We start from the raw sequence: 22,950 nt of genomic DNA on the forward strand, positions 1-22,950 counted from the left end.
CTGCAAACCAACATTCACTGAGAACCAATCACTTTCCTCTCTTCCTGCACGTACACATGCCTTACATCCTCGATAAAAACTTTTCACTGCTTCTAACAACTTGCCCCCCCCACACCATATATTCTTAATACCTTCCACAGAGCATCTCTATCAACTCTTATCATATGCCTTCTCCAGACCCATAAATGCTACATACAAATCCATTTGCTTTTCTAAGTATTTCTCACATACATTCTTCAAAGCAAACAACTGATCCACACATCCTCTACCACTTCTGAAACCACACTGCTCTTCCCCAATCTGATGCTCTGTACAAGCCTTCACCCTCTCAATCAATACCCTCCCATATAATTTCCCCGGAATACTCAACAAACTTATACCTTTGTAATTTGAGCATTCACTTTAATCCCCTTTGCCTTTGTACAATGGCACTATGCAAGCATTCCTCCAATCCTCAGGCACCTCACCATGAGTCATTTTTTTTTTTTTTTTTTTTGCTGTCTCCCGCGTTTGCGAGGTAGCGCAAGGAAACAGACGAAAGAAATGGCCCAACCCACCCCAATACACATGTACATACATACGTCCACACATGCAAATATACATACCTACACAGCTTTCCATGGTTTACCCCAGACGCTTCACATGCCCTGATTCAATCCACTGACAGCACGTCAACCCCGGTATACCACATCGATCCAATTCACTCTATTCCTTGCCCTCCTTTCACCCTCCTGCATGTTCAGGCCCCGATCACACAAAATCTTTTTCACTCCATCTTTCCACCTCCAATTTGGTCTTCCACTTCTCCTCGTTCCCTCCACCTCCGACACATATATCCTCTTGGTCAATCTTTCCTCACTCATTCTCTCCATATGCCCAAACCATTTCAAAACACCCACTTCTGCTCTCTCAACCATGCTCTTTTTATTTCCACACATCTCTCTTACCCTTACGTTACTTACTCGATCAAACCACCTCACACCACACATTGTCCTCAAACATCTCATTTCCAGCATATCCATCCTCTTGCGCACAACTCTATCCATAGCCCACGCCTCGCAACCATACAACATTGTTGGAACCACTATTCCTTCAAACATACCCATTTTTGCTTTCCGAGATAATGTTCTCGACTTCCACACATTCTTCAAGGCTCCCAGAATTTTCGCTCCCTCCCCCACCCTATGATCCACTTCCGCTTCCATGGTTCCATCCACTGCCAGATCCACTCCCAGATATCTAAAACACTTTACTTCCTCCAGTTTTTCTCCATTCAAACTCACCTCCCAATTGACTTGACCCTCAACCCTACTGTACCTAATAACCTTGCTCTTATTCACATTTACTCTTAACTTTCTTCTTTCACACACTTTACCAAACTCAGTCACCAGCTTCTGCAGTTTCTCACATGAATCAGCCACCTGCGCTGTATCATCAGCGAACAACAACTGACTCTCTTCCCAAGCTCTCTAATCCCCAACAGACTTCATACTTGCCCCTCTTTCCAAAACTCTTGCATTCACCTCCCTAACAACACCATCCATAAACAAATTAAACAACCATGGAGACATCACACACCCCTGCTGCATACCTACATTCACTGAGAACCAATCACTTTCCTCTCTTCCTACACGTACACATGCCTTACATCCTCGATAAAAACTTTTCACTGCTTCTAACAACTTGCCTCCCACACCATATATTCTTAATACCTTCCACAGAGCATCTCTATCAACTCTATCATATGCCTTCTCCAGATCCATAAATGCTACATACAAATCCATTTGCTTTTCTAAGTATTTCTCACATACATTCTTCAAAGCAAACACCTGATCCACACATCCTCTACCACTTCTGAAACCACACTGCTCTTCCCCAATCTGATGCTCTGTACATGCCTTCACCCTCTCAATCAATATAATTTACCAGGAATACTCAACAAACTTATACCTCTGTAATTTGAGCACTCACTCTTATCCCCTTTGCCTTTGTACAATGGCACTATGCACGCATTCCGCCAATCCTCAGGCACCTCTCCATGACCATCCAAACCCGCTGCATTGCCGGTTTTCATCTTCCGCAAAGCTTTTACTACCTCTTCTCTGTTTACTAAATCATTCTCCCTAACCCTCTCCTTTGCATACCACCTTGACCAAAACACTCTATATCTGCCACTCTATCATCAAACATATTCAACAAACCTTCAAAATACTCACTCCATCTCCTTCTCACATCACCACTACTTGTTATCACCTCCCCATTTGCCCCCTTCACTGAAGTTCCCTTTTGTTCCCTTGTCTAAATCATTTTATTTACCTCCTACCAAAACATCTTTTTATTCTCCCTAAAATTTAATGATTCTCACCCCAACTCTCATATGCCCTCTTTTTCACCTCTTGCACCTTTCTCTTGACCTCCTTCCTCTTTCTTTTATACATCTCCCACTCATTTGCATTACTTTCCCTGCAAAAATCGTCCCAATGCCTCTCTCTTCTCTTTCACTAATAATCATATTTTATCATCCCACCACTCACTACCCTTTCTAATCTGCCCACCTCCCACGCTTCTCATACCACAAGCATCTTTTGCGCAAGCCATCACTGCTTCCCTAAATACATCCCATTCCTCCTCCACTCCCCTTACCTCCTTTGTTCTCACCTTTTTCTATTCTGTACTCAGTCTCTCCTGGTACTTCCTTACAAGTCTCCTTCCCAAGCTCACTTACTCTCACCACTCTCTTCACCCCAACATTCTCTCTTCTTTTCTGAAAACCTCTACAAATCTTCACCTTCGCCTCCACAAGATAATGATCAGACATCCCTCTAGTTGCACCTCTCAGCACATTAACATCCAAAAGTCTCTATTTTGCGTGCCTATCAATTAACACGTAATCCAATAACGCTCTCTGGCCATCTCTCCTACTTATATATGTATACTTACAAATATCTCTCTTTTTAAACCAGGTATTCCCAATCACCAGTCCTTTTTCAGCACATAAATCTACAAGCTCTTCACCATTTCCATTTACAACACTGAACACCCTATGTACACCAATTATTCCCTCAACTGCCACTTTACTCACCTCAAATCACCCATCACTATAACCCGGTCTCATGCATCAAAACTACTAACATACTCACTCAGCTGCTCCCAAAACACTTGCCTCTCATGATCTTTCTTCTCATGCCCAGGTGCATATGCACCAATAATCACCCATCTCTCTCCATCCACTTTCAGTTTTACCCATATCAATCTAGAGTTTACTTTCTTACACTCTATTACATACTCCCACCACTCCTGTTTCAGGAGTAGTGCTACTCCTTCCCTTGCTCTTCTCCTCTCATTAACCCCTGACTTTACTCCCAAGATATTCCCAAACCTCTCTACCCCTTTACCCTTGAGCTTCATTTCACTCAGATCCAAAACATCCAGGTTCCTTTCCTCAAACATACTACCTATCTCTCTGTTTTTCTCACCTTGGTTACATCCACACACATTTAGACACCCCAATCTGAGCCTTCAAGGAGGATGAGCACTCCCAGCATGACTCCTCCTTCTGTTTCCCCATTTAGAAAGTTAAAATACAAGGAGGGGAGGGTTTCCAGCCCCCCCGCTCCTGTCCCCTTTAGTTGCCTTCTACGACACGTGAGGAATGCGTGGGAAGTATTCTTTCTACCCTATCCCTAGGGATAGACATGAAGCTAATTGGATGATTATTTTTTGGAACTGACTTATCATTTTTGAAATGGTGTTACACTGGCAGACTTCCATTCATCTGGAAGCAAGTTACCATCTTCCATAATTAATGGACCAATTGACTGTTTAATGACTCTCTTGATTCTAATATAACTGTAAAACTCCTTAGGTTTCTTCTGCTATTTTCAGTAATATACGCTTCATATTGATGTTTACTTTGTTGTATAACTCTCTTAGTTTTGCTGTTCAAATTAATATAACTTACTCTGTTATGTTGGTTATTGGTCTCAGAATTTCGTATGAGCTTTTTTCTTGGACAACAGGCACTTTTTTGTTTCGCTGTATCACCACCTTGGCCTTGTTTTAGAAATAAACCGTCTGCTGTGCATTGGCACGTATGTTCCCGTTACTGCTTGAAAGGTTTTACTGAATAATTTTCAAACTTCGTCAATATCTTTTTCACTGACCACATAGTTCCATGTTTGTAAAAAGAAAAAAGTGAAAATCATTAAAATTTACAAGTTTGAAATTGGGTATCTTTTCGTGAAATTGTCACATTCACGAACATTAAGTCCAGTGTTGTTGGTGATCAAATGTACCAAACTTTTCTTCAACTTCAGCATTGATAATGAGATCCTTATTTGTAGTTAGAATTAATTCTAAGATATTCTCATCGTGAGTAGGTTTCTCCACTAATTGGATTAGGGCACTGTGAAGTAAATTTAGGTAGAGTCCACACCTGGAGCTACTGGAAAGGAAATCACCTCATTTAGATACCATTATTTTAAAGTCTTGTACTTTGATAAAATCATTTTCATTACAAATTTCTGCCGACTGATCATAAAAGTCTTTCATCTAACTCTGCTGTCTGTGCAAGAGGCCTGTAAAACTAGTCCTACTTTTTTTTTTTTTCAATGAAGTTTATCTTTAATTTCTACAGAAATGAAATCTACTTTCTCAATTGCTGCAACATATCTTACTATGGGATTCTTTGTGTGAGAAGGACTTGAGAGTCGACAGGGTTTCTAACCTGTCACCAGAGTCCCATATTAGGTGAATAGTTAAGGAAACAAACTGTCTGCTGGCAAATATCAGAATAGGAAATATTTAGCAAGCTTTTCTTATCTTACCTAAGGCCAAAAGTAGAATATGCTTCTCAAGTTTGATAACTGTACCAAAAGAAGCATAAAGAGCTAATAGAGAAGGTCCAGAGGAAGGCAACAAAGATTGTTCCAGAAAGAAGAGAGCTAAGTTACAGGGAAAGGCTAGAGGCATTAGATTTGCCCACTTTGGAGAAGAGAAGAATGAGGGAACAGTAGACATGGACAGTGAACAGTTCTTTGAGAGGTTTAGGGAAAGGGCAACCAGGAAAAAAAAAAAAAATGCAAGAAACTTGTCATAAAGGATGTAAAGAATTCACTTTCTAACTTAAGAATTGTGGATCATTGAAAAGCAATGAATGAGGATATGAACACTCACCTTTGTCCTCATTGCTTTTATATAGCAGCACCATACATGCAATCTGCCAATCCTCAGGCACCTCGGCATTATCCATACATACGTTGAAAATCCAAACTAACCAGTAATGTCAATGTCAGTCACCCCCTTTCTGAAGGAATTCAGCTGTAATACTATTGATATATCATCTTACACAAGGCTTTCACCTACTTTGCACTTTTCACCAAACCATTTGCCATCACTCTCTCACTTGGCATGCCTCCCCTGACCCAACACCCTACATCTGCCACTGTATCTTTAAATACATCCAGCAACTCCTCAAAGTACTCACTGTATCTCCATTTCACTTCATCCCTGCCTGTCTCACATCCCCATATATTCCTTCTCCATTTGTTCTCTTGATTTTCTCAAACTTTCAACCTCTTTTCAAAACATTTTCTCATTCTCCCTGAAGTTTGCTGACCCCAACTCATATTTGCTGTCTTTTTCAGCCCCTGAACCTTTCCCTTGACCTTAAGCCACTTTTCACTGTACATCGTCCAGTCACTGGCACTCTTTCCATGTAAGTACTGCCCATACACCTCTCTTTCCTCTTTCGCTATCAACTTAACTTTGTTATCCCACCGCTCACTACCCTTTCTCACCTGCTCCTCTCCCACCTGTGTGCCACACACTTCTCTTGCACATGTCTCCCTAAATACCTCCAGTTCCTCATCCACTTCCTAGCTTTGTTTACTCTCACCTTTTGCCAGTCTGTCATGGTATATCTTCAAACAAGCATCTTTTCCATGCTCACTTATTTTCACCACTCTCTTCCCACCTATATCATATCCTCTTTTCTGAAAGCATCTGCAAACCTTTATCCTTGCCTCCATCAGGTAATGATCAGCTGCCCTATCAGCACTTTCACATCTAGGAGTCTCTCCTTTGCATGTGTATCAGATAGCATGTAATCAGTAATGGCTGCTTACCAACTCTTACCTGTTCCACATTTACTCATGTATGTTTATCTTTATAAACCAGGTACACCCAGCTCTCACTTTATGAGGGGGTCTATGTTCTCCAAAAACCTCACACAACGAGAAATCACATATATTGAACCAGAAAACATAGAGAAAAATGGGATGTTTTGGTGCACTTTCTGCTGTACACACCTGCTTAATAGTGAATTCTGACCACTTTAGAGGAGGGACAGGTAGAAGTAGGTTTCTCAGAATAGCAGAATTGCATATGGTGAATATACTGAATATCCCATACCCCACAATTTTACCCTCAGCTGCCACATTACCTGCTTTTACATTCACATTATCCATCAAAACACCCAGTCTCTAGCATCAAAACTACTGACGCACTCAGCTGCTTTCAAAACACTCATCTCTCTTATTCTTTCATGGCTAAGAGCATAACCTTTTTATAATCACCTAAGTCTCTTGATCTGCTTTCTTTTATGATTATTCATTTAAATGTTGCTATCTCTGCATAATTTATCATTGTTGTATACTATAAATAAGTAAATTATTGATATGATATGCTAAATATAATTATTGTATTTTCATATTTATTTATTTATTTTGCTTTGTCGCTGTCTCCCACGTTTGTGAGGTAGCGCAAGGAAACAGACGAAAGAAATGGCCCAACCCACCCCCATACATATGTATATACATACACGTCCACACACGCAAATATACATACCTATACATCTCAATGTACACATATATATACACACACAGACATATACATATATACACATGTACATAATTCATACTGTCTGCCTTTATTTATTCCCATCGCCACCTCGCCACACATGGAATAACATCCCCCTCCCCCCTCATGTGTGCGAGGTAGCGCTAGGAAAAGACAACAAAGGCCCCATTCGTTCACACTCAGTCTCTAGCTGTCATGTAATAATGCCGGAAACCACAGCTCCCTTTCCACATCCAGGCCCCACAGAACTTTCCATGGTTTACCCCAGATGCTTCACATGCCCTGATTCAATCCATTGACAGCATGTTGACCCCGGTATACCACATCGATCCAATTCACTCTATTCCTTGCCCGCCTTTCACCCTTCTGCATGTTCAGGCCCCGATCACTCAAAATCTTTTTCACTCCATCTTTCCACCTCCAATATGGTCTCCCACTTCTCCTCGTTCCCTCCACCTCCAACACATATATCCTCTTGGTCAATCTTTCCTCACTCATTCTCTCCATGTGACCAAACCATTTCAAAACACCCTCTTCTGCTCTCTCAACCACGCTCTTTTTATTTCCACACATCTCTCTTACCTTTACATTACTTACTCGATCAAACCACCTCACACCACAAATTGTCCTCAAACATCTCATTTCCAGCACATCCACCCTCCTGCGCACAACTCTATCCATAGCCCACGCCTCGCAACCATACAACATTGTTGGAACCACTATTCCTTCAAACATACCCATTTTTGCTTTCCCAGATAATGTTCTCGACTTCAAAACATTCTTCAAGGCTCCCAGAATTTTCGCCCCCTCCCCCCCCCCTATGATTCACTTCCGCTTCCATGGTTCCATCCGCTGCCAGATCCACTCCCAGATATCTATAACACTTTACTTCCTCCAGTTTTTCTCCATTCAAACTTACCTCCCAATTGACTTGACCCTCAACCCTACTGTACTTAATGACTTTGCTATTATTCACATTTACTCAACTTTCTTCTTTCACACACTTTACCAAACTCAGTCACCAGCTTCTGCAATTTCTCACATGAATCAGCCACCAGCGCTATATCATCAGCGAACAACAACTGACTCACTTCCCAAGCTCTCTCATCCACAACAGACTGCATACTTGCCCCCCTTTCCAAAACTCTTGCATTCACCTCCCTAACAACCCCATCCATAAACAAATTAAACAACCAAGGAGACATCACACACCCCTGCCGCAAACCTACATTCACTGAGATCCAATCAGTTTCCTCTCTTCCTACACGTACACATGCCTTACATCCTCGATAAAAACTTTTCACTGCTTCTAACAACTTGCCTCCCACACCATATATTCTTAATACCTTTCACAGAGCATCTCTATCAACTCTATCATATGCCTTCTCCAGATCCATAAATGCTACATACAAATCCATTTGCTTTTCTAAGTATTTCTCACATGCATTCTTCAAAGCAAACACCTGATCCACACATCCTCTACCACTTCTGAAACCACACTGCTCTTCTCCAATCTGTATTTTCATATATTTATTTATATGCTGCCATCTCAGCATTATTTATGGTATACACAATAAAAAGATAAATTTTTTGATATGTCATTCTGCAGTATAATTATTGTATTTTCCAATCAACTCATGTTCATATAAAATTAGAGAGGAGACTGATTGGTTCTAGGTGAAGGTAAGTCTGTCACAGGTGAAGGATGGTGAAGGAGGTGAATGCAAGTGTCATGGAGAGGGCTGGGGGCAGGAGATGAGTCTGTTGTTGAGAAACTGCAGAAGCTGGTGTCTAAGTGTAGGAGAGTGTGTGAAATGAGAAAGTAAAGACTAATAGTGTCTTAGTGAGCCATAGAATGGATGAGGAGGCAAAGGTGTTTGGTTTGAGAAATATGTGGAAAGATAGGTCACTATCTTTAAAGGCAAAGATGGGTATATTTATTGATTTGGTAGTACTGTTGGTGCTGTATGGATGGGAAGCATGGGACATAGACAAAAAATGTAAAGAATTGCATGATTGTGTTAGAAATCAGATATTTAAGGACAGTATGTGGTGTGAGGAGTATTGAATAAATAAGTAATTAAGTATGACTGGCATTCTGTTCACTAACATAGAATCTATTCTTTTCACACACAACACTTGACAAAGCTTGACTCAGTTCACTCTGCACACTCTAGATTTTCTTGTGGTAAGTGCTGTGTGCTAGCCCTGCCCTTTGGCAAAATGATGGGAGCAGTAGATAGCAGCAGTAGGTAGGAACATGTAGGCGTTAGCATTAGGTAGTAGAGGTAGATAGGAACAAGGGAGGAGCATTAGGTAGCAGTAGTCAGTAGGAGCATTTGTTAGGAGCTTCTGTAAACACTGCATTAGAGTTTACCTCTGCCAGTGGCCTTTTAAGGGTGAGGCACTAGAGGCTAAGAAGTGACACTGGAGTTCCCTATTTACTGAGATGCTATTGCTGTAGCCACCCATTTGAGGGAGTTCCAGGAGGGAACAGATATCACATTTATTGACAGATAAATAGACAAGAGATGTGTGGTAGTTAGAGGAATATGTGTTGGAGAGCTCAAGGAGATGTGCTGAAATGGTTTGAACATGCTAGAAATGGAGGGAGCAAGGAAAAGGAGGAACCAAGGAGGTGGAAAATTGGAGTGAAAGATGCTTTGAAGGCTCATGACCAGAATATGCAGGTGGGTGTGAGGTGTGCAAGGGATAGAACAAACTGAAATGATATGGTTTACAGGGGATGATGTCATGTAAGTGGGCTGAACCAGGGTATATGAAGTGGTTGGGGGAAGCAACGGAGAGTTTGGGCCTGGTTGTGGATTGGGGGTTCTAGTTTCCATGTGTTATACATGACAGCTAGAGAATGGATGTGAGCAAACATGGCCATTTTTCTGACTGTTTCCAGTGCTACCTTGCTAATGCATGAAATGATGAAATATACATAAAAAAAAATAGTGAAAATAAATTCAAAAACTTTTCTGAATCACTGATGATAGAGTGGCAGATATAGGGTGTTTTGGTCGAGGTTGGTGTGCAAAGTGAGAGGGTTAGGGAAAATGATTTGGTAAACAGAGAAGAGGTAGTGAAAGCTTTGCGGAAGATGAAAGCCGGCAAGGCAGCAGGTTTGGATGGTATTGCAGTGGAATTTATTAAAAAAGGGGATGACTGTATTGTTGACTGGTTGGTAAGGTTATTTAATGTATGTATGACTCATGGTGAGGTGCCTGAGGATTGGCGGAATGCATGCATAGTGCCATTGTACAAAGGCAAAGGGGATAAGAGTGAGTGCTCAAATTACAGAGGTATAAGTTTGTTGAGTATTCCTGGTAAATTATATGGGAGGGTATTGATTGAGAGGGTGAAGGCATGTACAGAGCATCAGATTGGGGAAGAGCAGTGTGGTTTCAGAAGTGGTAGAGGATGTGTGGATCAGGTGTTTGCTTTGAAGAATGTATGTGAGAAATACTTAGAAAAGCAGATGGATTTGTATGTAGCATTTATGGATCTGGAGAAGGCATATGATAGAGTTGATAGAGATGCTCTGTGGAAGGTATTAAGAATATATGGTGTGGGAGGAAAGTTGTTAGAAGCGGTGAAAAGTTTTTATCGAGGATGTAAGGCATGTGTATGTGTAGGAAGAGAGGAAAGTGATTGGTTCTCAGTGAATGTAGGTTTGCGGCAGGGGTGTGTGATGTCTCCATGGTTGTTTAATTTGTTTATGGATGGGGTTGTTAGGGAGGTAAATGCAAGAGTTTTGGAAAGAGGGGCAAGTATGAAGTCTGTTGGGGATGAGAGAGCTTGGGAAGTGAGTCAGTTGTTGTTCGCTGATGATACAGCGCTGGTGGCTGATTCATGTGAGAAACTGCAGAAGCTGGTGACTGAGTTTGGAAAAGTGTGTGGAAGAAGAAAGTTAAGAGTAAATGTGAATAAGAGTAAGGTTATTAGGTACAGTAGGGTTGAGGGTCAAGTCAATTGGGAGGTGAGTATGAATGGAGAAAAACTGGAGGAAGTGAAGTGTTTTAGATATCTGGGAGTGGATCTGGCAGCGGATGGAACCATGGAAGCGGAAGTGGATCATAGGGTGGGGGATGGGGCGAAAATCCTGGGGGCCTTGAAGAATGTGTGGAAGTCGAGAACATTATCTCGGAAAGCAAAAATGGGTATGTTTGAAGGAATAGTGGTTCCAACAATGTTGTATGGTTGCGAGGCGTGGGCTATGGATAGAGTTGTGCGCAGGAGGATGGATGTGCTGAAAATGAGATGTTTGAGGACAATGTGTGGTGTGAGATGGTTTGATCGAGTGAGTAACGTAAGGGTAAGAGAGATGTGTGGAAATAAAAAGAGCGTGGTTGAGAGAGCAGAAGAGGGTGTTTTGAAGTGGTTTGGGCACATGGAGAGGATGAGTGAGGAAAGATTGACCAAGAGGATATATGTGTCGGAGGTGGAGGGAACAAGGAGAAGAGGGAGACCAAATTGGAGGTGGAAAGATGGAGTGAAAAAGATTTTGTGTGATCGGGGCCTGAACATGCAGGAGGGTGAAAGGAGGGCAAGGAATAGAGTGAATTGGAGCGATGTGGTATACCGGGGTTGACGTGCTGTAAGTGGATTGAAGCAGGGCATGTGAAGCGTCTGGGGTAAACCATGGAAAGCTGTGTAGGTATGTATATTTGCGTGTGTGGACGTATGTATATACATGTGTATGGGGGGGGGGGGTTGGGCCATTTCTTTCGTCTGTTTCCTTGCGCTACCTCGCAAACGCGGGAGACAGCGACAAAGTATAATAAATAAATATAAATATTTAGTAAAAGAATTGTACTTTTATCTCAATTAAGATGCATTTTAGGACAGACTGGGCCTTAAACAGGTTGGCAATTTGCATTACTGGGAACCACAAGATAAAAAAGGATTTTATCTTAACATTGGTGGGTTTTGCTTTATTTTTCATTTTAAAACTGATCTTACAGGTTAATCGTGACACTCAAAAGTGTGCTTTCAAGTGCAGTTATGTTGTCATCAATGGTGAAGGTGTTGATGTATATAAGCAGCCAATTAGTGACCTTGGCAAGACAAGCAAAAAGGGACGTCTAGCTCTGCACCATGTGAATGGAACATATACTACTGTTGAAGGGGGAACAAGGGATCCTAAACTGGTGAGGCATTTACTTTATGACTTAAACATCAGATTGTGATACACTTATCTCTTATATTTTCTTTACTTAACATTTTATTGCAGGCCTATCTGTATTCACTTTGCATGGTCATGTGGGCCTTAATTTTTACTTTTTCCTATTTGGCTCCACTGAACATGCACAGATTCTACTTCTGTGGAAATACAAGTTATGAGAGGCTACCAGGACTCCATCTACCATGTGTGAAAGAAAATGCAGGCTGCAGTTCTTGAGTAGCAAGCATTACACTTACATCTCATAGTAGGAGTATAAAAGTGAAGTGCTAGAGGTGTTAGAATCCTCACCACTATCCAATTTTTGTTGTACTGAATTAGAATCAGTCTCAGATGATTATATTAGTGATGTTGAGATTGATGATGTGCCAGTGTAGTATGAGACCAATTCTGATAAAGTAGTGATGATGCAGTTGCTGTGAATCACATGAAGGTAGATGCACCATCCCAAGCATGCCATCCTGACATGCCTGTGGATCTGGTGTGCCCCACATGAACTGGTCTGAAGGCTCATATACACCTAATTCACTCATTTTTGATGATGCAGATTCATTCATTAAGCCAGGTAGTAGTATCAGTCAAGATAGCACATCCTGTGTTTGTCTATGTTTATCTTTGATACATGTACCTAACTGGAACAGTTCCCCTTTAAGGGTTGGCCAAGGCATTAGAGTCTTTTAACTAGTGAACTCCAATGCAGCCTAACCCTTAACAGGCCACTGGCAGAAGGTAACTCTTGTGCAGAGTTTGCAGAGGCTCCTACCTAATGTTCCTTCTGACCACTGCTCTCTAATGTTTCTGCCTAACATTCCTGCCTAAATGTTCCTACCTACAACTTCTATCTATTGCTCCTACCATTTTGCCAGATGTCAAGGCTAGCACATGGTGCTCACTGTAGGAAAATTTAAGAGTTACAAAGAGTTGTCAAGAGTTGTCAAGTGTAATGTATGACAAGGAGAGATTTTTGTATATTTGTGGACAGAATACCAGGAGTCCACATATGGATGAGGCAGAAGGAAAAAAAGACAGCTACTTGGGTTAGAGGAGTGCAACTTGACAACTACTGAAGTGCTGGTTCACTCCACAGCCGTCACTAACCCACTCTTTCTTGGAAACCCCACATTATGGGAATAGCTAAGTCTGCCTCTAAGAAACTGTGTGTCCTGCTTAGATGTCGAAACTTCTCTTCTGAACATTCGCTCCATTTATACAAGGGATTGATTCATCTGTGTATAGAGTACTGGTCACATTTGGGGCAGTTCTAGCTCTGTATCTCTACTTGACAGAATCAAGTCGAAAGTGGTCCAAATTATAAACTGTCCCAGGCTAACTGCCAACTTGACCCCCTTGCCCTGATCAGCAATGTTGGTTCACTCTCCCTCTTCTATAGGTATTACTTTGGTTTTTGCTTCCAAGAGCTGGTTTCTTGAGTGCTCCCACCACTAGCTAGACCACGCAATACTTGGAAAGTTGCTTTGTCATACGAATCAGCAATTCAAGGGTGGGCAATTTTTATACCTGCCTCTTTTCCTACATGTCAAAGGTTTGAAACTCTCTACCTTCTTGTGTCTTTCCCAGTAACTATGACCTGGCATGTTTCAAAAAACAGGTCTCTCACTTTCTCAAAATTTGTAAATACTTTCCCTTGTCTTTTTTTTTTTTCTGTGACTGGAGCCTTCACCATTCTAACACACCTTCTTCTGCACTCTCAGTCATATTCTTCCTACTACAACGCATCTCTCAACCTTTCATTACTTATTCGATGAAACCACCTCACACCACTTCTTGTCCCAAACATTTCATTTCCAACACATCCACCCTCCTCTGTACAACCCTATCTATAGCCCATATCTTGTAATCATATGATATTGTTGGAACTACTGTTCTTTCAGACATTCCCATTTTTGCTCTTTCTACACATTCTTCATCGCTCCCAGAACTTCGCCTCCTCCCCAATCCTTTGGATCACTTCTGCTTCCATGTTTCCATTTGCTGCCAAGTCCACACCCAGTTATCTAAAACACTTCATGTTCAATTTTTCTCCATTCAAACTTATATCCCAGCTAACTTGTCCCTAAACCCTGCTGAACCAAATAACTTGCTGTTATTTTCATATACTCTTAACTTTCTCCTTTCACCTCTAAACTCAGTCACCAACTTATGCAGTCTCTCTCTCGAATCAGCCACCAGTGCTGTATCATTGGTGAACAGCAACTGACTCACCTCCAAGGCCTTCTCACCTCAGTTGACTGCATACTCACCCGTCTCTCCAAGACTCTTGCATTTACCTCACAAACCCATCCATAAACAAAATTAAACAACCATGGTGACATCACCTACTCTTACTGCAGACTCACCTTCACTGGGAACCATTCATTGTCCTCTTGTCCTAGTTGTACACACGTCTTATACCCTTGTAAAAACTTCTCACATCCATTCTCTAGCTGTCATGTGTAATGCATAAAAAAACCTCAGTTCCCTATCCAGAACCAGGCCCACAGACCTCTCTATGGTTTACCCCAGCCTCTTCATGTTCTCTGGTTCAGTCCATTGACAGCACATCAACCTCTGTATACCACGTCATTCCAATTCACTTTATCTTGTGCACACCTTTCCCTTCCCACATGTTCTGGCCTGAATCACTTAGAATCTTTTTACTATATCATTCCATCTCCAGTTTGTTCTACTCATTCTTGTTCATGTTCCTCCCACTTCTGACAAATATATCCACTTTGTTAACCTCTTCTCATTCATTCTTATTTGTCCAAATAATTTCAGCACACCCTCTTCAGCTCTTTCAACCACACTGTTACCACACCTCTCTCTTACCCTTCTATTACTTACTTGATTAAACCACCTCGTTCTACATATTGTCCTCAAATATTTAATTTTCAACACTTCCAACCCCCATATCTATAGCCGTGCCTTACATCCATATTATATTCCTGGGACTACTATACCATTAAGGATATCCATTTATGATGGCCCAGACAAGGATCTCTCTTTCCACACATTCTTCAGTGCTTCCAGAACCTTTGCCCCTTTACCCACCCTATGACTCACTTTCCTCTTCCATGGTTCCATTCTCTGCCATACCCATTTCCAGGAATCTAAAACACTTCACTTCCTCCAGCTTTTCTCCATTCAAACACACCCAAACTAACCAGACCTTCATCCCTATTAAACCAGATAACCTTGCTTTTATTCACATTTACTCTCAACTTCCTCCTTTCACACTTTCTTCCAAACTCATTCACCAACTTCTGCAGTTTCTCACTAGAATGTGCCAGCAGTGCTGTAGCATATGTAGGATGCACAAACCACTACAAAAGCATGGTGGCACCAGTGAAAACATAGTCAGTCATTACAGACTAGAATGTCTAATGGAAAAACATGACAAGGGCTTGTGTTCCAGTGATCGGAGGTGAAATCAGTCAGAGATAACAGTGTGGTGCAAATGGCCTCATCACAACTCTGTCTTACACAAAATTAGCCTAATTAGTAATGTTGAACATGCATGGAAGACCTTTAAGCAAAAATATAACTTCTATGTCTTAGCAGCATGTTTTAAGAAGAGATCTATTGAGAAGGTTGCATTACTTCTAACCTTGGTTGGACATGAATTACTTGACAGTTATAATTCATTTCAGTTACCAGCATAAGTGGATAATCAGCCTAACCCGGGAGCTACAGTATTACAGAATGTACTTGCCAGATATGATGTACATTTTGCTCCAAAGAAGAATATACTGGCTGACAGGAAGAGATTTCGAAAGTGTGTGCAACAAACAGGAGCATCAGAGGATTCCTTTATCTTCAGACTCGTGATTCTATGCCAGGAATGTGAATATGGAGATCAGAAAGAAAATTAAATAAGAAGTCAATTAGTATTTGGATGCTCAGATGACTCTGCAAAATATTTTGTGGAAAAAGGTTGACCTTAATTTTGAGAAAGCTGTCAAAATCTTTGTGACACACTGAGCAACAAAGAAGCAGATGCCAGTATTTCATGGTGAAGGACTGAAAGCTGGCAACAAGGTTACTGAAAAAACCCATGAAGACAAATGAAATGAAGACATCCAAAATGAGGACCACACTTGGACATGCATCCATGAGGAAATGCAAGTTCTTTGCCAATAAGCATATTTTAAAGAAAGAAGAATGCCCAGTATGTGTTAAGACTGTAGCAAGTGCAACAAGCATAATCTTTTTGCAAGTAAATGCAGATGAAAACCAGAAGCGTTTTATGAAAAGTACAGCTAATGGTATTTAATAGGTTATAGTCACAGAAGATGACCCTAATGTCTGGTATGGTATGAAGCTTTCAACATAATGCAGCGACACAGCCATCATGACATCCATGGAGGCTGGCAGTAAGAAAGTGAAGTTTCAAGTTGAAATTGGCACAACCACGAAATGTTATTCCTTCATGTATTTTACCTGACAAGCAGTTAAAGCCCTGTGATACAGTGTTGTATCTGTGCAATTCTACTTAGATAAGCACATTGGGAAAGTATAGAATAGTTATTCTCAATTGTAAGACTAAAAAGAAATATTCTGTAGAGTTCTTTGTCATAGAACAGGAACTTGTGCCAGTTTTAGGTAAGAGAGCATCAGAACATAAGAATCTGATAACTCTGAATGAGAAAATTAGTCCAGTTCAAGATGTGTTCTCAAATTGTGTTGTGTTTTCAGAGGAGCTAGGGAAATTACATGGTATTTTAAAGCTAACTCATTATTCACCATATAACTCCACAGCAGTATCATGTAGAGTGCCAATCAGTGTTAAACAAAAGGTTCATAATAAGCTTAATGCATTACAGAAAATAAATGTCATAGTCAAAGTAGTTGAAGCAACAGAATAAATGAGTCTTATAGTGACTGGAAACAAATAATCAGGTGACATTGGAATATACATGATCAAAAGCAATGAATATTAACCTGAAAAGAGAATACATCCACCAGTGTTTGATGATGTATTACCTGACTTTTGAAGACATAGATTGTTTTCAAAATTTGATGAGGAATGGTTATTGGCATTGGGTGTTAGATGATTTGTCAAGTTATCTTACTACATTTGAGTCACCACAAGGAAGGTATAGGTGTTTAAGATTACTATTTTGTTTAGCTGCGAGTAGTGAAATATTTCAATAGAGGCTGAATGCACCCTTGTAGGGTCTGAAAGGAGTTGTGTGTGTGGCTGATGTCATACTAGTTTATGGTATTGGAGATGATGATGATGAACTAGCCACTTTGATCAGGAAGGCTGTGACCAGTTGAAACAATCCACGGGTTACAGAAATGAGTCCAGTTCAAAGGAGGCTTGTAAGGACATGAATATACTTACCAATGTCATCTAAGTTCTTAAAGCCACAAGGGACTGATATCTTACTTGAAAAGAAAGAGACAAGACTCGGGAATGTGAAGAGTGCATGGTACTACAATAAGACAGCTAGAGATCTTGATTTATTAGAAGGAGACTTGTTAAGGATCAAACCAAGTACTCTCAGAGATAAGACCTGACAGAAAGGAACTGTGAAGAAGAGGTTGGACAAGAGATCATATGAAGTGATTAAAAATTTCTGGGATTGTACAAAGCAATAGGCAGCACTTGGCAAATATTAGTGAACAAAACCTGAAAGATGAACAAAGACCATGAGACAGTATGACATAAGATATCCAAGTTGATAGAGGGTTAGAGACAGATTTAGGTTTGAGGACAATGGAAATACAGATATGAATGTGCTAAGTGGCTTGTAGGACCAGAATAGTAGTGAAGTAAGTTATACAGATGTTTCTAATGCAGCAGGTGAAGTAACTAAGTATAGTGTAAGACCTAGAGATGTGCTTCCAGTTGAATTTAAAGTTTACACTGTAACCATGTAAACATGTTAATACAAAATAATACTCATAATTGTGCCATAAATAATCTCTTTTAGTTCAAATATATATCACAACACTTACATTTTTGTCATGGACAAGTATTTTTGAAGTTGATTTACAAATATACAGCACAATACTGTGTCTTTCAAAAGAGAAAGGATATAACAATATTTATGTTTTATACAGTGTATCAAGCAATTTTCTACTGGCACCTACAAGAATGCAAAGCAACACTTTCTTGAAAATATACTGAGCAAGTTAATATTGGTCTATCATTTGGAATATCAAGCCAATGTAAGATGAACAAACCAGTACAAAAACATGTATATTATTATTTTTTCATATTTATTTATTTATTGTACTTTGTTGCTGTCTCCCGCATTAGCGAGGTAGCACAAGGAAACGGATGAAAGATTGGCCTAACCCACCCACATACACTTGTATATACATAAACGCCCACACACGCACATATACATACCTAGACATTTCAATGTATACATACATATACATGTGCTGGAAATGAGATGTTTGAGGACAATATGTGGTGTGAGGTGATTTGATCGAGTAAGTAATGTAAGGGTAAGAGAGATGTGTGGTAATAAAAAGAGTGGTTGAGAGAGCAGGAGAGGGTGTTTTGAAATGGTTTGGTCACATGGAGAGAATGAGTGAGGAAAGATTGACCAAGAGGCTATATGTGATAGAGGTGGAGGGAACGAGGAGAAGTGGGAGACCAAATTGGAGGTGGAAAGATGGAGTGAAAAAGATTTTGAGTGATTGGGGCCTGAACATGCAGGAGGGTGAAAGGAGTGCAAGGAATAGAGTGAATTGGAACGATGTGGTATACTGGGGTCGACGTGTTGTCAATGGATTGAACCAGGGCATGTGAAGCGTCTGGGGTAAACCATGGAAAGTTCTGTGGGGCCTGGATGTGGAAAGGGAGCTGTGGTTTCAGTGCATTATTACATGACAGCTAGAGACTGAGTGTGAACGAATGGAGCCTTTGTTGTCTTTTTCTAGCACTACCCCGCACACATGAGGGGGAGGGTGTTGTTATTCCATGTGTGGCGGGGTGGCGATGGGAATGAATAAAGGCAGACAGTATGAATTATGTACATGGGTATATATGTATATGTCTGTGTGGGTATATATATGTATACATTGAGATGTATAGGTATATATATTTGCAGGTGTGGACGTGTATGTATATACATGTGTATGTGGGTGGGTTGGGCCATTCTTTCGTCTATTTCCTTGCGCTACCTCGCTAACACGGGAAACAGCGACAAAGCAAAATACATAAAAAAAAAATAATATACACATATATACACATGTGCATATTCATACTTGCTGCCTTCATCCATTCCTCTCACCACCCTGCCACACATGAAATGGCATCCCCCTCCCCCCCTGCATGCGTGAGAGGTAGCACTAGGAAAAGACAACAAAAGCCACATTCGTTCACACTCAGTCTCTAGCTGTCGTGTAATGCACCGAAATCATAGCTCTCTTTCCACATCTAGACCCCACAAAACTTTCCATGGTTTACCCCAGCTGCTTCACAAGCCCTGGTTAAATCCATTGACAGCACGTCGACCCCGGTATACCACATTGTTTCAATTCACTCTATTCCTTGAACGCCTTTCACCTTCCTGTATGTTGAGGCCCCTGTTGCTCAAAATCTTTTTTACTCTATCCTTCCACCTCCAGTTTGGCCTCCCACTTCTCATTCCCTCCATCTCTGATACATATATCCACCTCACACCACATATTGTCCTCAAACGTCTCATTTCCAACACATTCATCCTCCTCCGCACAACCCTATCTATAGCCCATGCCCCGCAACCATATAACATTGATGGAACCACTATTTCTTCAAACATATCCAGTTTTGCTCTCCGAGATAACATTCTCGCCTTCCGCACATTCTTCAACGCTCCCAGACCCTTCACTCCTTCCCCCACCCTGTGACTCACTTCTGCTTCCATGGTTCCATCTGCTGCTAAATCCACTCCCAGATATCTAAAACACCTCACTTCCTCCAGTTTTTCTCCATTCAAACTCACCTTCCAGTTGACTCGTCCCTCAACCTTATTGAACCTAATAACTTTGCTCTTATTTACATTTACTCTCGGCTTTCTTCTTTCACACACTTTGCCAAACTCAGTTACCAGCTTCTGCTGTTTCTGACCTGAATCAGCCACCAGAGCTGTATCATCAGCGAACAATGACTGACTCACTTCCCAAGCTCTTTCATCCACAACAGACAGCATACTTGCTCCCCCTTTCCAAAACTCTTGCATTCACCTCCCTAACAACCCCATCCATAAACGAATTAAACAACCATGGAGACATCACGCACCCCTGCCGCAAACCAACATTCACTGGAAACCAATCACTTTCCTCTTTTCCTACTCGTACACACGCCTTACATCCTTGATAAAAACTTTTCCCTACTTCTAGCAACTTACCTCCCACACCATATATTCTTAATACCTTCCACAGAGCATCTCTATCAACTCTATCATATGTCTTCTCCAGATCATAAATGCTACATACAAATCCATCTGTTTTTCTAAGTATTTCTCACATACATTCTTCAAAGCAAACACCTGATCCATACATCCTCTACTACTTCAGAAACCACGCTGCTCTTCCCCAATCTGATGCTCTGTACATGCCTTCACCCTCACAGTCAATACCCTCCTATATAATTTCCCAGGAATGCTCAACAAACTTATACCTTTGTAATTTGAACACTCACCTTTATCCTCTTTGCCTTTTTACAATGGCACTATGCATGCATTCCGCCAATCCTCAGGCACTTCACCGTGAACCATACATACATTGAATATTCTTACCAACCAATCAACAACACAGTCATCCCGTTTTTAAATAAATTCCACTGCAATACCCTCCAAACCAGCCGCCTTGCCGACCTTCATCTTCTGCAAAGCTTTCACTACCTCTTCTCTGTTTATCAAACCATTCTCCCTGACCCTCTCACTTCACACACCACCTCAACCAAAACACCCTATATCTGCCACTGTATCATCAGACACATTCAACAAACCTTCGAAATACTCACTCCATCTCCTTTTCACTTCACCACTTGTTATTACCTCCCCTTTAGCCCCCTTCACTGATGTACCCATTTATTCTCTTGCCTTACGCACTTTATTTACTTCCTTCCAAAACATCTTTTTATTCTCAAAAAAATTATTATGTAAAAATATTATGTAAACGTTTTCTTTTAAAATTATATAGCTGTGGTTCTTTTATGATATTCTAGGTATTTCATTCCTACAGTTCTACTTGAAAAGTGTTTCTGTATTCTAACATATTTGTTTCCAAATGTTTGGTTAGTAGGTGAGTAATGTAAGTTTTGAAGGACAAAAGCCATTTCTCTACCATGGGCAGTGTCTTACGAATTCCTTCGAGTTTACCTTCCTTTTCTTTCCCTCATATTTTTTCTTTTTTGGTTAAATTTGTCTCAATGGAATGGTTAACCTTTTCTAAACACAGTTTTTCTTTATTTGGAGAGGATGATCTCTTCCAGAGAACACATCTTGTAAAAAGCCTTACAGCCTCACTTCTCTTAATTGTTGAATATAAAATAGTGAGGGCTCACTTTTTATACTGACTTTGAATTTGGATGGAAGGATCAAATTATTATTCTTTTGATAAAAAACTGGCATAGTTTTTGAAGCAGCACTGAACTTGAAATATATTTTAACATTTTACAGAGATAGTTTTGATAGTAATCCATTATGTGGTAAGAGATGTCAGAAACAGAATAGTGTATCTTGGGCAGTACTCTGAAAGGTCTACAAAAAAGAAGGCTAAAACTCTTAAGAGTATTTTGAAGAACACTTTGAAATCCTCTAAATATCTTGGGGATAATGGTGAATATGAGAACTGTGACCAATATAGAATGCATTAGCTGTGAATTTCCTTGACTCATGTTACTTTATTTTCTTTTTAAAATGTCATTTTTTTTTCAGGATGTATTGGTTCCCGTTTTTGAGAATGGAGAATTGTTAAAAGACTATACTCTGGAAGAGATACGGGGAAGAGCAGAGCTGAATGAAGATGATATCGATGTTTTTAAGTTCCTGGCTGAAGAAGAGTCATAGTCATTAGACATGACTGTAGTTAGTTTCAGTTAATTTACCTACGACATGTGGATAAGCACCAAATGAATTACACTTACCAAAATCCTGTGACATTGTTTTTTTCTCCATAATGTAGTGTGAAGCCCCTTTAGAGAGTAAAACCTCAGTAAAATGAGCTTGTAGATGCATAACATTCTAAAATGGTTAGAGTGGCATGATAATGTTTGATGTATAGTACAGCTGAAAAATCATCATCACAGTGTTCTCATAATCGTCATGGATTGTGAGGTTCATATAAATATTCAGATTTTTGTATTTCCAAATCTGCTGCAATACCCAAATATTCTACACAATAACATACATTTTTTCCACATCTGGGAGATGATACCCTGGTCATCTATCTCCCAACTATTAATCCAAGCCAGTGACATTAAACTAAACCTTTATCCACCAAAATACACCTAACCACAGTCAGGCCCAGAGTTAGACCTTGGGGGGCCTGGGGCACTTCAGGTTCATTGGGCCACTCATACAAAGAAATTTCAATAAGAGGCAAATCACCACATTACGCATCAAAGTTGGTTTATTGCACGTAATCAGAACTGACAAGTTATACATACATAGCAACTACAATAGCCACAAAAAAGTCTTTCTACACTTGGCATCTGAAAAATCTATGATGAACTCCTCAAATTTTATCATCTTTAGAACATTGCTTTCTACATCCAGTATGCACAGAGCACTTAATCTTTCATAGGTCATCATGGTTCTCATATAATTCTTTATCAGTGCCAATTTGCTGAATAATCTCTTTCCTAAGCAACTAGTGACCATCATGCTCAAATATATTCTAAGAACTACATTAACACTTGGACAGGTATCAGCAAGCCCTTCATGGAGTAAAACTCC

The 22,950-nt window shown here is 40.4% G+C and overlaps 1 protein-coding gene across 6 annotated transcripts in view; it reads left to right on the plus strand.

Annotated features, from left to right (window-relative positions):
* The window catches only part of LOC139756165 (nicotinamide phosphoribosyltransferase-like), a 249,048-nt gene extending 226,899 nt beyond the window's left edge, over positions 1 to 22,149 (plus strand). For all 6 annotated transcript variants that reach the window (XM_071675352.1, XM_071675350.1, XM_071675351.1 and 3 more), the window contains 2 exons: positions 11,829 to 12,014; positions 21,931 to 22,149. In XM_071675352.1, coding sequence (XP_071531453.1) covers positions 11,829 to 12,014; positions 21,931 to 22,062 — 318 coding nt within the window. In that variant the 3' untranslated portion in view covers positions 22,063 to 22,149. The remainder of the gene's footprint in view (positions 1 to 11,828; positions 12,015 to 21,930) is intronic.
* The last annotated feature ends 801 nt before the right edge of the window (positions 22,150 to 22,950 follow it).

Source organism: Panulirus ornatus, chromosome 20 (genome assembly GCF_036320965.1).
Source record: "Panulirus ornatus isolate Po-2019 chromosome 20, ASM3632096v1, whole genome shotgun sequence".
Taxonomy (NCBI): Eukaryota; Metazoa; Arthropoda; class Malacostraca; order Decapoda; family Palinuridae; genus Panulirus; species Panulirus ornatus.